At 31.1% G+C, this 17,360-nt stretch overlaps 1 protein-coding gene across 13 annotated transcripts in view; it reads left to right on the forward strand.

Annotated features, from left to right (window-relative positions):
* The window catches only part of LOC148284958 (echinoderm microtubule-associated protein-like 2), a 212,707-nt gene extending 198,440 nt beyond the window's left edge, over positions 1–14,267 (forward strand). For all 13 annotated transcript variants that reach the window (XM_088232324.1, XM_088232285.1, XM_088232316.1 and 10 more), the window contains 10 exons: positions 644–850; positions 1,929–2,115; positions 2,371–2,579; positions 3,694–3,820; positions 4,559–4,689; positions 6,466–6,587; positions 7,164–7,296; positions 9,487–9,574; positions 11,364–11,590; positions 13,094–14,267. In XM_088232324.1, coding sequence (XP_088088450.1) covers positions 644–850; positions 1,929–2,115; positions 2,371–2,579; positions 3,694–3,820; positions 4,559–4,689; positions 6,466–6,587; positions 7,164–7,296; positions 9,487–9,574; positions 11,364–11,590; positions 13,094–13,219 — 1,557 coding nt within the window. In that variant the 3' untranslated portion in view covers positions 13,220–14,267. The remainder of the gene's footprint in view (positions 1–643; positions 851–1,928; positions 2,116–2,370; positions 2,580–3,693; positions 3,821–4,558; positions 4,690–6,465; positions 6,588–7,163; positions 7,297–9,486; positions 9,575–11,363; positions 11,591–13,093) is intronic.
* The last annotated feature ends 3,093 nt before the right edge of the window (positions 14,268–17,360 follow it).

A 17,360-nucleotide genomic window follows, 5' to 3' on the forward strand; every position in this document is an offset into this window, starting at 1 on the left:
AAAACATTTTTTATTGATATTAATAAAATAAATGTTCAAATCAAAACCTGAATCTCAAAGTATATTCCATAATAATTAAGAAGAAACAATATTTCCCTTCAAAAATATTGCTCCTGTTGGTTGCAATGTTTTGGTGATCGTGGCTCGGTGTATTAATTTAGAATGAATAATCATTGAGTTTTTACTTCATCGTCCTGCACAATATCTTTACCATTTACCTATACATTATAAATAAAATATTCTGTCCTTTTTTACAAATTGTATGCTTTAAATTTGCAATTTTTTTTGCTCTTACAATAAACAATATATCTTAATCATATTTTTTGTATGATTGTTTTAGCACTGATTTATTTGAAAAAAAAGTTATGATTTTATCAATCATTTTTTACTGTCTTCATTAAATATGTGACTGAATCATTTTGTGGTCCTATAGTTAGTGTCGTGAATTCACGGATCAAAGGTCTGAAGTATACACCCCACATTACCTCATTTTCTAATAATGAATTGTTTTCAACTTCTTAAAAATGCCCCCCAAAATTAAAATATTTTTGTAAATATGAGAACGTTAATTCTTTTTTAAAATAAAAAAAATTATAATGTATAAACGAAATTCTAGATAATAATTGCTTAACTTTGTTTTTAGGCACATATAAGAGTTTGGAACTCAGTATCCTTAACAACCCTGGCTGTGATTGGTGCTAATGATATGGAGAGAGAAATATGTTGCATCTCCTTCTCTCGAGCTGATGGTGGAAGTCTTCTGTGTGCTGTGGATGGAAAAGCAGAACACAATATATCCGTTTGGGAATGGCAACGAGGAGAAAAGGGCAGCAAAGTTACAGAGACTAAGGTGTGTAGATAAAATTGCAATAATTGACTTGTTTGCGACACATTTTTGTTTACAAGCCATGTGCACAATCAATTCAGTAGGTGCAGTTACAGAACTCATTTTGGGATAATACAAATTGAATAATTATACAGGATGAGTCAATGAAACGGGACGGTTTGGAAACGCCACAGCAGAAAAAGTAAAGGGGATGTGGGCTTGGGCCATCAATGTTGTGATTCTATAGAGTGGGGGGGTAGTTATCATGGATGTTTGGTTGCATTAACAACGTGCATTTCCCGTCAAAGTGTATTAACAAAATGGGGAAAGACATCCTTGCGCAAAAAGCGTTCCTTTTACACTACCACTTACCACCTTGCGCTCGTGTACTGTCTAACAATGATATTCAAATGGGGGTTAGAAACCCGGTAGTTCAGCAACCCAAAAAAGGGGTGGCATTGCTAAAACTGTAAACGCCGGAGAATATTTCCCGATCGTGTTATGAGCAAGAATGGCTATATTCTCAGTCCATCTTGTTCTCCTGACTTAACTGCATGTTTTTTTTTGCTCTGGGGGTATCTAAAAACATAAGCATTATAAAGTAAAACCCCCCAAGGACCATGCAGCTGAAGTGACCGCAATATCGCCAGAAATGCTTGGCAATATTATGAGCAGCTTTGCAACAAGGTTTCAAGAGTGCCTGCAACTGCAAATGCCCTTATTTTCAGAAAATTAACGACTGTGCAATTATACTAATTACCACTCGTGAAGTTTAAATTTTAACCAATAAATTTTGAAATGATTTTTTTAATCATCCCGTTTCATTGGCTGACACTGTAAACAATTCAATCTTAACATTAAAATACAAGAAAATAACAGCAAGTTATCATTTTGAAAAATGCAAAAAGAGGATTGTGTGTTCTGGATTTAATACTAACAAGATTCGGTGTTCAAAAGTATTTTTTTCAAACCAGTTTTTTGTGCTAAAACAATGGCTATTGTTATTGGGCTTCTACAGCTTTTGTTGCAAATTCGTTTCTTTTAAATCACATTTTTTTATTTCGTGCTTAACTGACACAATGTTTAAACTTATTATGTTTAGTGCTCTGTGGATACAGTGGTAGCAGCGGAGTTCCATCCCTTGGATAGGAACCAGATTGTGACTTGTGGAAAGAGTCACATAGCCTTTTGGAATTTGGACCAAGGTGGCACCCTATACAAACGTATGGGAGTGTTTGAGAATAGAGATAAACCTAAATATGTAACCTGCCTCGCTTTTAATCATAATGGTATGTCGAATTTTACTAGATTTCCTTTATGTTTCTTTTAAAATACGTAGTTATTATTTCTTACTTATTATTTATTTTAAAAACAAAGTGGGTAGACCCTTTATGAAGATGTACGTAATGATAAAGAACATATTTTGTATGCCTTACCTACTAGTGATTATCATAATACAGTGGAATTAAATTTGGCTTTAACTGTGCGGTTTTATATAACAAAGCCTCTAAAAATCAAATCATTTCTTCAATCGTTTATTTTAGGTGATGTTATATCTGGAGATTCTAGTGGAAACATTATTATCTGGGGCCGCGGAACAAATACAATAAATAAGTACATCCGAGGAGTTCACGAGGGAAGCATTTTCTCCATCTGTGTCCTGAAGGATGGATCCACCATTTCTGGAGGAGGAAAGGATAACAGGATTGTTCAGCTGGATTCAGACCTTACACCAACGGGAATGGAGGGATCGGTGAGGCTTTATTCGTATTTTGGTCATGTTTGCGGTGGAAGACTTATCGTCTTGCATCATATAATAAATGAACTAAATAAACTGCAATTTTTTTTTTTAATTTTTCATAACTCAGTTAAAAATTATTTTAAAAATGAAGATAACATTTTAACTAATTCAACAGAATAACGAGTATAACTCGTCACTACGAATTAAACACCGTAACCTGTCCAAACATATAAACTACAAGTCACACTTGTAGTAACTTTATTCATTTGTAAAAATAAAATTAAACACTAATTTTTGATTTTGTTACAACACTTTTAAATAAAATATTGTTCTATACTTCAAAAAAATAACGGGACCCACCCGGCTAAGGGAAGGTGACTCCTACAGGAAACCCATCAGAGAAGGCAACGGAAAACCACCCTGATTCTTGTTTCCCAGAATATCACTAAAGTACAGTAAATCTCCAAGTATTAAGATTAATCAGTGCCAGACGTTATCCGGATAATTGAATTAAATTAAGGCAACGTTTTGAAAGAAAACCTAAAATTGACTATAAGATCGCTTTTTTATTGCTTTTGAAATAATATAGCAAATTGGAATCACATTAAAAACTTTCTTAATCATGTCCAGCAAAGTTAATTGCTTTGACGAAGAAACTCATTTTATTTTCTTATTTATTGTTATAACATCTAGCAAAATAGCATAAATCTATCTTCATGAAATGCTGAAACATTTTATTTAAAATGTGTTTTTTTTTTAATAGGGAAAAAAATAAACGCCGCCCTATGAATATTTTTTTAAATACCGTGCTAATGGACATATACCATCAAGTGTTTGAACTACAGGGAAAAGTGACATCATAAATATGTAAAAAATATTAGAATTTAAATATACAAATATACATTGTTTTCTTAGGCACCATTGTGTGATGGATGGAATTTAAATATTCTTAAATTTTTCATTTCATACACTCTTTTCTCATTTTCGATCTTTAAAACTGAAAATGCTACTATGCCTTGTTGTCATTGCTTTTATTAAACTGCTTATAAATATCGCCTCTTGAATATTTTATGTATTTATTTATATGCAGGTACAGTAGAATGCTAAATATGTCTATTTGTTTCAGATTGAAGGTCATTTCGGTGGTGTGAGAGTATTAGCAGAAGGACGTGGATCACAAGTATTGATTGGCACAACTAAAAACTGTATTCTTCAAGGAGATTTAGTCCTCGGTTTCTCTCCGGCTGTCCTTGGTTAGTATCTAAGCTAAACATAGTTTAGTGAATTCAAAATAAACATTCATATTTACACTAAAATTTAAACTTATTATTTCATTTATACTTATGCTGTAAGTGTGTACATATACTTCTTGGATAAAATAAAACAAAAATAATGATAAAAGTTATGCAGAAAATGGGGTCTTTTCACTTTACTATTATTTTTTTTAAAAAGCAAAAAGTAACTATGGCAATGGTATTATTATGTTTTCCGTGCGTGTCAGATAAATTTAATGAATTAAATTTAAGGTACAAAATATTCACACCCTTTGTGAATTACTTGTGCCCAATATTTTTAGAAGCGCACTCGGCAAGCATGATGTGTGACGTGATGCCAACAGTGAGCCGTTTGTATGTACTCAATTTTAAACTGAAAATTATAAATGAAAACTAGTTTTTTATACATTAAAATTGAAAGATATGTTGTAAATATTTTTACATTCCCGATTTGTGAAAATACCCTATTGGCTGAGCTTATTAGTAACTTATTTTTAAGTTACAATATTTTTATAGCATATTTATTTATTTTTAAGTGGCTCGTTTAGAAGGAAACAAATTTAGATGATAAAAACAATAAAAAAATAATTACAATTTAAAACATTTGTATTAAATAAATTATCAACATCAATGATGTATTGTGATAATAATTATAGATATTTTTTTTTTTATGAACTCACCTGAAGAATTTCAATCACTATTCTCTTATTGCTTTAGGACACTTGGATGAATTATGGGGGTTAGCTTGTCACCCCACTGTAGCACAATTTGCCACAGCTGGATGGGATCGTTTACTTCAGATGTGGGACGGCTTATCACATTCTACTGTTTGGAGTAAAGATATTGGTGTAAGTCTTTAAATTCTACCTACCAAATGGTAAATACAAGGAAAAACATTAACTTTAGATGAGATTCTATTAAAAAGGGTTGAAAATAATTTGTGGCGCTTTTGTTCTTATTGCATTTCTCTTATGGTAACACTTAAAATACTAGTACTGTTATTTTTTTAAAAATTTTATTAATTTTTGACGCCCATAAGGCTTTTACATACATGAAAGTTATATAAAACATGAGTATATAAACAGCATAAAATTTTAAAAATACAATATAAAGCAATAAAAGATAGAACAGTGTTTAGAAGTAGAGTTGGTATAAAAAAAGAAGATGAGTATACAAACAACATAAATTTTTAAAAATACAACATAAAGAAATTAAAGATAGGATGAGTGTTAAGTTACTAATAAATAACATTTAAATAAGCAACCACAAAAAAGCCTCAATAGTATTACCATAAGTAAAAACAGTTATTTTAACCCTATCTGGCTCTAACGGGGTAACTAGGGTCCCCAGGTAGCAATTTTTTGTTCAACACCTTTGTGGTTCATCATCATACTGATTTCATTTTTTGCATAATCCTGCCCCATAAGTTACGAATGTACAAAAATTATTGAAATATTTGTCTGACTAATTCTTTCAATAATAATTCACATTTGTCTTTGTCTTTCCCCCGTGCAAACAGCAAACATTACAATTCATTAGTTCTGCAGTTTAATAATCTTTGATAAGTTAGTCAGTTCGCACATGTGCTTATTGGTCAATTATTTTCAGCAACAACCACAAAGATCCCGATTTTGTGCATTAGATTTTGCTTTCTTGAGAGGAGCGCGATGTCATATGGCATCCTTTCGCAACAGTATTTTATGAAAAAATGTGTGAATTTTGCAGAAACAGTTTTATAAATACTACCATGATTATCATGCTATATTTTTTTTAAGTCATATTTATAGCATTTTAGCTGGGGTATTCTCGGTACCCCCTTGTGGAACTCGTGGATTTTTTCACGCTAAGACTCGGAAAGGTTAATTCCTTAAAATAATATAATAAACTATTTTTATTTATTTCTGTTACTTTTATCAATATGACTGTAGAGTAAAATTGAGCTGAGCCTTCCAATGGCCTTAGATGTGCTGTAAGTCTAATTTAGTTAAACTATGACATGCGTAACCTGTTCTGTAAATTTTACATCAAGTGGTAACATTGTCGGCCTCGTGATGTAATGGTCTGCGCGTTTGCCTGCCATTCAAGAGGTCTCTGGTTCGATTCCCGGCATGGTTGATATCAATATTTATTTTAAAGGGTGTTTTTACACTAGAATATTTCATAGTCCCTGGACTGGTACTTTAAGCGTAAGACTGATCATCTTACTTTCATGTAACAATAATGATATAGATACGCTGCAATTGGTGTACCAATGCACTGCCCTATGCCCCATTAGGTCCGGAAAGGGAATGATGATGATGGTAACATGTAATTTTAAACACTCTTTACCAAATCGACAAAATCCCATAACAATGCCAAATTGACATGCACAGAAAAATTACCCAATTAGAAGACTCAGCTTTATTTTACTCTACCTATGTATGTATTCTAAAAATTTGTAATAATACATATGCATTCCTGTAGTCGACAGAAATTTTATTAGGTGTGTTTTCTGTAATGATCAAATTATACTAACTTTTTGAAGTTGTTTTTTCCCTTTATTCTGTATTGTCAAAATATTTTTAATGAATTCATTTAAGGTTTACATTAATCAATTAAATTTTTGTTTGCTTTAATTTTAATAGGAAAGAGCACAAAGCTGTGCATTCTCTCGGGATGGATCTGTGGTTGCTGTTGGGTGCTTGACTGGAAAATGGATGGTGTTCGATTCTGTTACAAGAGAATTAATAGCCACAAATACTGATGGGTAAGAAAATACATTGAATATTTAATCTAATATTTTTATTTTAATACACTCCATGTTGATGATACAGTATTTTTAGGAACTCATTAAAACGATCAACTCTTAATAATAAAAAAGAACACATTTTTTGTCAGAAAATAAATACATTAAGTATATTAAGCGTGTTGTCCAGATGCCCTTTGAAATATATGTATTTTTATGTAATATTTCATTTTTATTTTTGTTATTATTTAATTATGTACGTGCTTCCCTTTCCATGATGTTGTATCCCAACTCAATACAGGGCCCTTAGTCTTATAGAGTTTGGGATACGTTACTATTGTATCTTTTTGTAATATGTATGAATAAATAAAAACAAAATATAGCAATAATTAATATGTAACATATAAAATAAGTTCATAAAAGAACAAAATATTTTTTAGATTTCATCTGAATACCATTAATTTGTTTATTTTATTTGACAAAATAGTTTTTGTATTAAAGTACAAAATCACATATCAAATTACATATTTAATTTCAGATGTTTTATAAAACATAATATCATGTGTAAAAAAATCAGAATTCCGTATTTTTATTTAGGGCGGAACCCATTCAGTGCATCAAATACTCTCCAGATGGCCATTATGTGGCTTTTGGGTCCCGAGACAACTTTGTCTACATTTACCAGCTAGATGAGGATGCCAGAAGATATAGTCGACTTGGAAAATGCATGGTAAGAACTTAATTTGTTATTCAAAATAGATTCCTTACATCGATTTCTGAACAAAGAAATTACTTTTAGCTAACAATTGTTTAGTTCAATAACAATGTTAATTTTTTCCATCTAAGTTTTATCCAACTGTTATCATATACCTAATAAATAATATTCATAACAAATATTAATCTTAACTCATATTTTGTAGGTACCATAATAAGTTATTGAAATTCAACCATATATAATCCTTAGATTATAATGAGGAAGAAAGTTTTTTGTGGGGAAAATATGGTCTAATCTATCATTGGCTGATTTTAGTGTATTTTTTAGTGTATACACTGTATTTTTTTTATTTTTTTTCATATTACAATCCTTTATTGCACTACTGATAGATAAGACTGCCAATGATAAAAATCCCTCAAAGGTTAAAAAGTCCAGTATTTAAATTTGTTGCAACAGAGAAGGAAAACATTTTTGAGAAGGAAATATGGAAATCTAGCCATTTACAGGGCTTATGACTTATTTTTCACGCCAGCTGGTGCAGGGTTCTCGTGGTCGACGGCCTCGCCAATCTCGGGTGACATGCAAACGAGGAAAAAGACACACAGCTCCTTCAAAATATTATTTATTTTCTAAATTCCGCAATGTCCCATAAATTACAATAGAATACAGTCTGAAAAAGTTGAGCGGGCACATAACTCATTAAACAAACAAATCAGCTCAAATAAAACCACAATCACACCCTCACACTCGTAACTCGTAACACTCGAGGATGCGTACAAGCCTCGCTTGTCACTTAATACACGTAACACTCGAGGATGCGTACACTCCTCGCCTGCTACGGTCTGACTTTCCGTCAGCAACTCTACAAGCGCACTTGCAGACTTCAAGAAGAAGACTTTAAATTATTACGTGGGTAACCACATTTACCTAATACACGTAACACTTGAGGATGCGTAAATGGGCCTGCTACGGTCTGACTTTCCGTCAGCAATTCTACAAGCGCACTTGCAGACTTCAAAATGAAGACTGAAGCTTGTTCCTCTCTCACAAGCTTTCCAAAACCTATTTTAATTGCATTCTACAAAAAATAATGCTCATATATTAGTGCCAAACAAAATATATCTGAGACCTTTTCAAACAATTGCAAGATTTCTCTTACTCAATAAATTAAATTATATGTGACATCCCAGGACAAAAAACAGTAAACTGAACTAGGATCTTAACATGACCTGTCATAGGTTGGTTTGCAAGTTCCCACTTTACACAATATGTAGCATTCTGCATATATTTAAACATCCTAATTTCCTCAACTCTTCCATCTGTTGACTTTTGTGAAGTAAAAGAGCTGAAACCTTTATCATGTGGATGAGATTTATCCGGCTGGACCAAATCACCTACTAGGCAAAGCCTGAAAACAATTTTCCAATTTTTATACTTCTTCTTTTACCAGTTAATTAATTCAACAATGTTTTGAGGATGCCCAAATGTTTGCGGGCTGGTTGGATTGCAACAGAATAACTCCCTAGGGAGAAAATCCAGCCAGTCCGCAAACATTTGGACATACTCAAAACATAGTCCAGTATTTGTCTACAAACATGTTCATGTACCTACAAAATATTTTTAGTAAATGATATAATAATGTATTGTTACACTGATGACTTGTATTGCTTATACATATATTAAAGTGTCCTTAAATTTCTTTTGAATAAATATTTTGGTACTTTTTGTACGTCTGTAATGTTTTCACAAAAAGTATACACAATGATTAAGTTGTTAAAATTGTTAACAATAAACACAGATTTTACCAACAAATAATTTCTATTGCTTCTATGGAAGGTGTCGGAGAGAAGAAGAAAATCGGTAATCATAATAAAAAATGACTTTGCTTGTTTAGTAAAATTACATATTTTATTACTGTCCATCACATATTTAGGCATAAATGTAAAGTCGACAAATCTTAAATTAGTAGTTGCATGATAATTCTATTAGTTTAATAAAATGACATTAGTTTATTATATTATTCAAACGGCTTTGTAATTTTATTATGACATACATTTCGATACATATATAGATAAGAGTAATTAGTTGCATGTTAAATTAATAATGCAAAAAAAAGTAATTTAATAGTATTATTAAGATATTATCTTCTTTTGCTATCTTTTTACTTGTTTATAATATTTAGAATATAATATTTTTTACTTGTAGGGTCACTCTAGCTACATCACACACGTAGACTGGTCTGCTGATAGCCAATATTTAAGGAGCAATTCTGGAGATTATGAACTTCTTTACTGTAAGTTTATTTATAATCGTATTTTATCAAAACTTTTCATAAATGAAAATCAAAAAGTAATAGGATTTTGAAAATCCTGAGGAAAATACCCACAGAGCCAATACCTATCTGATTATATTAACTTCTACGTGAGCATTTCTCAATCTGCATTTGTAAATAAAAAGAAAACTCGTTTTAGTTTAAATGCACCCAGAAACATGAATCAATAATAAGACATACACCAAAAATCCTATTCAATGGCTCGTTTCAATTATACGATTGAAGGTTGTTTTATCTTATATAATTCACGAGAAGAGGCATCACTTTTAGTACTTACATAATATGTGTTAAAACATTGTTCATTTTTGCCAAATTTGGATGCCTACAGGAATATTTCTTGCATAATTTTTCAACTTACACAATTTCTTATTGGGTAATGGTGAAATTTTTCTTAGTACTTTATAGCTCATATTATTAATTTAGGCTTAATAAAAAAAAACAAAACCTTTATCAAAAGTACCATTTTGAATACCAATATCATCATCATTCCACATTCGCTCCCTAGTTGGAGCATATAGCCACATATCCACAAAGAGCCTCCTTGCATCTCTATTGGCTGCCAATTCCTTTGCCTCCTCCCGAAGTTCTGACATAAACTGCCGATGGACAGTCAGCAATGGACGTCCAGGATGACAAGAACCTGATGCCTTGTAAAGTAGGCGAGTGTGGTTAAGGCTCTCAGGAGGCATCCGCAGTATATGGGCCTAGCCAACCGTATAAATATAATAAATAGTCCAGATCTTGTCTCGATGTCCTTTATGTTTATCAATGCTTCTTTTCTTTTTTTTAATGTTTTAAAATATTATTTTATTGTAATATTTATACCCTATAAATTGTATACATGGACAATGTCCGTTAATAAATAAATAAATAAATAATAAATAAATAAAAAAGTATCGCCTCCGCTTGACGACAGTTGTCACTGGAGTTTGTTGTGTTCGTTCTCTTATTACTTCATTTCTCACAAAGACAAACCACCGCACACCCAAGATTCTTCTGAGACACCTATTCTCAAAACTCTGAATATTTCTGTTTTGAACTCCTAGTGAGGTGCCACGATTCACATCCGTAGAGGAGATAGGTGTTATGCAGGCGTTATATAGGCGGCATTTGGTTTTCAAAATAATATTTTTATAAGGAGGTTCTTATTGGTATAAATTCTAAATGTGTTCATCTTCATTGAGTAATCGTAAAACTTGTCAAGGTACTTTAAAATCAGGTGTTAATGCTAGAGTGCCTGTGTCACATTTTGCTAAAAATGGGCACCAAAAAGTACTCCTAAATAACCATTATTTTATTTGAGAAATTTTGAAAAAAAATTGTTTCTTGTGTATGCCAAAATATTGTCTAAACATATTTTGTAGCAAGAAATATCTATGTATGTTGTCATAAGCAATAAGGGAATTGAGATTTTTCATGTAGAAAGTGCATGGGTGCACAAAAAATCTTTTTGTTTTAGTACTGAAAGAAATGTCCATGTTGACTGTACTGTAAGGAATGTCCATGTTACTGCAAAAAATGAAAAATTGCAACAGAAACAAACAATCCTCTCTTATGAACAATGAACTATTTTAACTTATATTTTTACCCCCAGCATTCAACGTAACAAATGAAATATTTTATGAGACCACTTAAATTAATATATTATGAAGAACTACTGTGAAGATAGTACTAAAATCAGAATTATTTATAAAAATTCAAGTGTCTATAACAATGCATTTGTTCAATATTGAAATAATAATGTCCACAGGGAACCCTTCAACTTGCCGCCAAGTGACAGCTACGACTAGCATGAGAGATATTGAGTGGGACACGAACACGTGCACACTATCCTTCCAAACTATCGGGATATGGCCAGAGAATGCGGACGGTACTGACATCAACTCTTGCGAAGCGTCACACGATAAGCGAGTTATGTGCACCGGGGACGACTTTGGAAAAGTCAAACTTTTCTCGTATCCTGTCACACAACCAAAAGTAAGCAATTTGAACGCCGCTGAGCCACTGAATTATCTGATAACTGTATTTATTGTTTTTTTTTATTTAACTTATATTTTATCAAGCTCTAAATGTGTCCATGCCCTTGTACCCCCCTAATCAATACAGATGGACACTTATAAATTTATCTGGTTGCATGGTACCAGTGGTAAGTAGTCTTATTCATTTTTATTTTTAAATCCATTTTAACCACTCGAATGCCAAACTGGCGGAATGCAAAATGTATTCCCAACTGCCGATAATTTTTGCATGAAAACGGAACATAATTACTGATTTTTTGTTCCAATAAAACCAATGTAGGACATACAGAAAAAGTAGTAAAAAAGTATGGTATTTATAATAAATACTGGATAAAATGTAGTGTGATGTATTTATTTCAGCCTCGTGGTTTGATGGCCAGCACGCTTACCTATCATGCAAGAGGTCTCAGGTTCGATTCCTGACATGGTTGATATGAAATATTGGTTTAAAAGGGTGTTTTCACACCAGAATATTTCATAGTCCCTGGAGCGTAAGACTGATCATCTTACCTTCATGTAACGAAAATGATCAAGATATGCTACGATTGGTGTACCGATACAGTGCCTTTTGCACCATTGGGTGCGAAAAGGGAACGATGAATGTATTTATTTAGATAGTTGTAGAAAAAAAACATTTACATAGTTTTAACTTACATAATAATCAATATGAACACCTTCACTTATGAAAATGGGCACCTTCTGTGTAGTCTATGGTGATTATTTTCTAACCGAACTACCCGCTCGCTGTGCTAATTTGTTTGTAAAATCGTAATTTTTTTCCATCATATCTAAGTATTATATATTTCTTAAACCTTTATAAAATTTGCTATAAACAATGCATTAACTAATTACTCAATTTATTTTATTAAAACTATCAAAATACTGACAATGGTAGCGATTTTATTATTTGAATCTATCTCTAAATACATTGATAATAAATAAATAAATACTTACATTTATAACGATAAATTTCTAAAAAAAATACTTTTATTTCACAAAATCGAAAAACACTAAACGTTAAATCGCAATCTTTTGAATGCGGTTTTCGGCACTGTTATGACGCCAACGACACTGTTTGATAACTGGTATTAATTAGTTTATTCAAAAAGTAGTATGAAAAATCCTTTGTAAGCCCTTAGGTCCACAATAACAAGAAAAATAAAGCAAATTTGCTTTTGAAGCAAAGATCTACGCTCTGGCACTCAACGGGTATCGACATTGGCAGCAAAGGTTGAGGCTGATCGCAGATCTACACTCCGGCATTTGAGCGGTTAATGATACAAGCTACATAGATGTAATTTTTCAATTGGGATTATTTTGGAAAATTCAAGAACTCCGCTACAAATTGTTAAATTACATTACATAACATGATTACACTTAACTACCGTTGAACTCAAGTGGATTTGTTGAACAAATTTTCCTTAATTTGTGATCTGCATTTCAAAATGGTTTTTTTTTTCAGTCTCTGTGCCATCAGTATGGGGGTCATTCCAGCCATGTGACGAGTGTCAGTTTCTTACATGATGACACTCGACTTATATCTACAGGAGGAATGGATACAAGTGTCATGCAATGGTCCTTAGAATAGCGATATTTGTAGAAAGAAAGTCAACACTATCAGTTAACATTCCATATCTTATTGTGTCAGAAAGTGGAAATATTTATTTTGTTAGTGTTTTTTTTTGTTCACTTAATTTTTGTATATTTATAATACAAAGTAATCATTGTTTTTATTTTGTTGTTTAAACAAACTTGTATTGTTGTATTTCAAACAATGTGTCATGAGTATTGATACTTAATTTTATGTGAAGTATTTTGGAAGAAAATATTTCAGTGCTTTGAAAAGACAAATTAGACCAGAGTAATTTTGTAAATACATTGATTTAACATATGTAGTTTTTATGAATAAAGCATAATTAAACTTATTCAATATTTTCAGCTTGCAATCTATTCAGTTTTATCACTATGTAAATATTTTGTTCTTAACCCACTAAAATTGTTAATTTATGCCAATAATTCACTGCAGATTAATCATACGAAAATATAGATCTGAGTAGCTACGTCTGGCTTTAATAATTAATTCAGTAGTTTTTTTCACTCACTCTTTTTTTCGCTGGAAACACTGATAATAATAGATTTTCAAAAAAAATTGCATTACATTATGTGATAAAAATAACTGTATATATAATACAAGTACGTCCACATAAATATCTAAATTTAATCTTTTGAATTCATAGAGATTTGTATTTTTAATATAATATACAATACATAAGTAAACGCACTTCAGTCCAATTTTAACTTTAAGCCTAGCAAAAGTCGTCTTTTGATAACATCCTAGTGAATATTTAATTTAATTAAAGATTAGTAAAAACCAGATTGGTTGCATAGTCAACATTTTTAGATTTACGTTTTTGTATAATTTATGTTTTTCTATAAGTGTACATATATAGAATTGTATTAATTTGTCTCATTATGTGCCTCTTCATTATTAAATGTATATTTTATTTTCAGTCCCTTTGTATTCTCACAATACAAAAGCTTATTGACACTTTTGTGTGCTTGTTTAGCGGCAAATCAAAATATTATACTTATTGATTGAAATTTAAACATACAAATAAAGAGAATTCAACATTCAACGCAGTTTTATTTTTAACCTTTTGAAAAATAAAACAACAACCTGAAACAATTATTGTTTAAATACCTTAAATAAATATGTTTGGTAAATGAAAGATTAACTTCAGCTGTCATATTTTTATACAGAAACATAATTGAACGCAGTTATACAGAAAGCAGCCAGCCATAGAAAAGTGAAACCGAGATAATTATAAAATCTACACAATAGTTTGAATGTTTTTGACTTTAACAAACGATAAACAATGAATACATAAGTTTTTTTTTTATACATTACAAACAATAATCTTATTGTGTATTTTTGACCAGTTCAAAAGATTTTTAAAGTACCTTAAGATTTTTCTAGTTTTGTGGGTGTTTTCTGCAAATTGAGAAATGCCGTTTTTGTGATTGACACCTTTTTCCGGAGTAATACAGTTTTTTATATGAAAGCGGTCTGGCTGTTTTTAGCAGAACATAGAATCGACCTTACTGCACCCGATAACATCAATATCTCATTTTTCGAAATTGTGGACTGGCTGCTTTCTGCATAACTACGTTCAATTTATAATCAACCAAATGTTAGCATACATGCGATGCATTTCAAGAAGCATGTTTTTCTAGCAAGAAGCTTTGGGCTTGTAATAAAAAAGGCTTGTTTTAATTTCATTAATAAGCCTATCCAAGTTCAAAATATAAAAACAAATTATGAGAAGAAAATAAAAATTTGAATATAAAATCATTTATATATTAAATCGAGAACATTTGAGACAGTCAAACCCGTTCTGGACTGAGAATTTTTTTGTCAAAATTGATGCCGATTTTGTTTATTAATTATTATTTAATTAGGCCTATTCTCAAGAAAAAATACATCATATTTGTTCACCTCCTAATGTAGATGTTAACACGATGGGTTTATTCATTATGTGTGAGGTGTCCTAGGTTTGATAATTACAATTTATTTAAGCAAAGTGATCTTTCACCAGTTATATTGGACAGGCTGAAATGAAATATTATGATTATGCTTTACTTTGCATAAATAAATATGAATGAATTTTCTGCATCAAATAAATTATTAAGATACCAGTACAATTGTGTTTAGTAGTCATAAGACACCCTTAGGTGTTAGGGGAAAATAATAATATGTGTATTTTGTCCAAAGACTGACAAATAAAATAAGAACAATGTTTTTAATATGTCCGAAGTACACAGGGAAGTTATTAAGATCTAAATTTGTTGCAACAGACAGGGAAAACATTTTTGAGAAGGGAATATGCAAGTATGGGGATTTAGGGGGTTTATGACCTGTCATTGGCGGGTTTAAGTGGCCACTTAACACACTTTAAGCATCCACATTTCCTCAACTCTTCCATCTGTTAATTTTTGTGAAATAAAAGAGCTGAAAATTTTATTGATATGGGTGAGATTCATCTGGATGAATTATTTTTGAATTAGGTCATAAGCATCAGAACAAAAGCGTTGCTATTTTTTTGTTTGGTTATTGGTTTAACAACAGACATGTAACGGACAGTTTCATCGCTGCGCTTGAGATTCTAGACCAGAGTACTTACGGCCCATTGTTTTGCTGTAAACTATAGCTAACTTCGTGATTGATAATCCTAAAATGATTCTTCCATATTCCCAACAAATTTAGAAAATAAGAACAATTGAGTAAGAAAAAGATGTTTGTACACACATTTTAAAATCTTGACCTCAAAACTTGAACAAATAATTTTAGTGATTAAGCTCTCGACACTATCTGAAGAAGACAAATAACTGAAATACCTCTAACATAATCTGTGACCTTATCACAAACTGTATGTTTTTTAATGAGCAGTTTTGGAGGGTTTGGTATTGAGATAAAAAAATACATGTTGACCTGACTTGTAAGATTGCTTGATCTTCATGATTGTACGATATTAGAATAGTTATAGAAATCCACTCCAACATAAGAAAAGAAAAAGTATTCAAATATATCACTTCAGTCATTGATGTACTGTGCATAGTTTCATAATAAATACATAGTCTATATATATGTATATATATGTTTGTATAATAGAATTTATTACCAAAATGTTAGTTCTGCCTAAAATCAAATTTTTTAGCTTCAGATATTCATATAGTACAAAAAATATTAGTAACCATATTAAGTTGAATACCTATCTAAAATTTTAATGTTTATTTTCTAGCTACCCTTGAGGTTTTTTTAACAATAATTACAATAAAGATACATTTGGTATATGTTTGTAATAATAAATCGAAATTTAAAGAGATAACCCAAATTTCCTTTTTGTACAATTTTACTTACATTCACCCAACAAAACATACATCATCATCATTCCCTTTCTGCAACTAATGGTTGTATTCGGCGCTCTAAGCAAGCACCAAGAAGCATACACAACAGTCAGCTAACTCATAATGGCGTTACCTCCTTCTCAGTGGGTCAGGGTAAGTACCACGCATGCGGCAAACTGCCATCGCACCGCTGCGATGGCAAGAAAGACAAACGGAACTAACTTTCTGGATATACCTCGTACATGAATTTCATTAGAATAAAGAAAGAACAAAATCAATACAACAAAAAATATCTTCGCAATATGTTCATTAAATGAAAATCTTACACTTCTATGATAGAATCCATTACAAACTAGGATTTATGTTTCGCTTAAAACCGTACTGATTGGATAGTGCAAAGCATAAGGTCAATTTTTTTTGTGATGAATGTGATCTGAATCTTACAAAATATCATCCCAATAAAAATGACATTATCAAGTGTTTTTCCAACATACAAAAGGACACGAGGACTCATATTCTAGCAGTTTTTAAGCAGGTTATTAAAAATCTTTTTTTCTAAGAGATATTTTATAACCGTAATGCAACATTACAAACATAAAATATTATAATAGTTTAACTCATAGTCGGGATGAAATACTTCACAATTAGTAAATACTATAAAAAAAAATTAAATACACATTAATTCGGTTATATTTATTAATTGTGTAATATCACCATATTTTAAACAGATATTGTACTATACACCTAATAAAGACTGGTTTTCTTTTTTTAACTATGCAGTAAAAAGCTATGTAAGCATTATTTATTTATTATGTAAAAGAAAC

This window comes from Micrasema longulum, unplaced genomic scaffold (assembly GCF_059751315.1).
Source record: "Micrasema longulum isolate JH-2025_06_02 unplaced genomic scaffold, ASM5975131v1 h1tg000073l, whole genome shotgun sequence".
NCBI lineage: Eukaryota > Metazoa > Arthropoda > Insecta > Trichoptera > Brachycentridae > Micrasema > Micrasema longulum.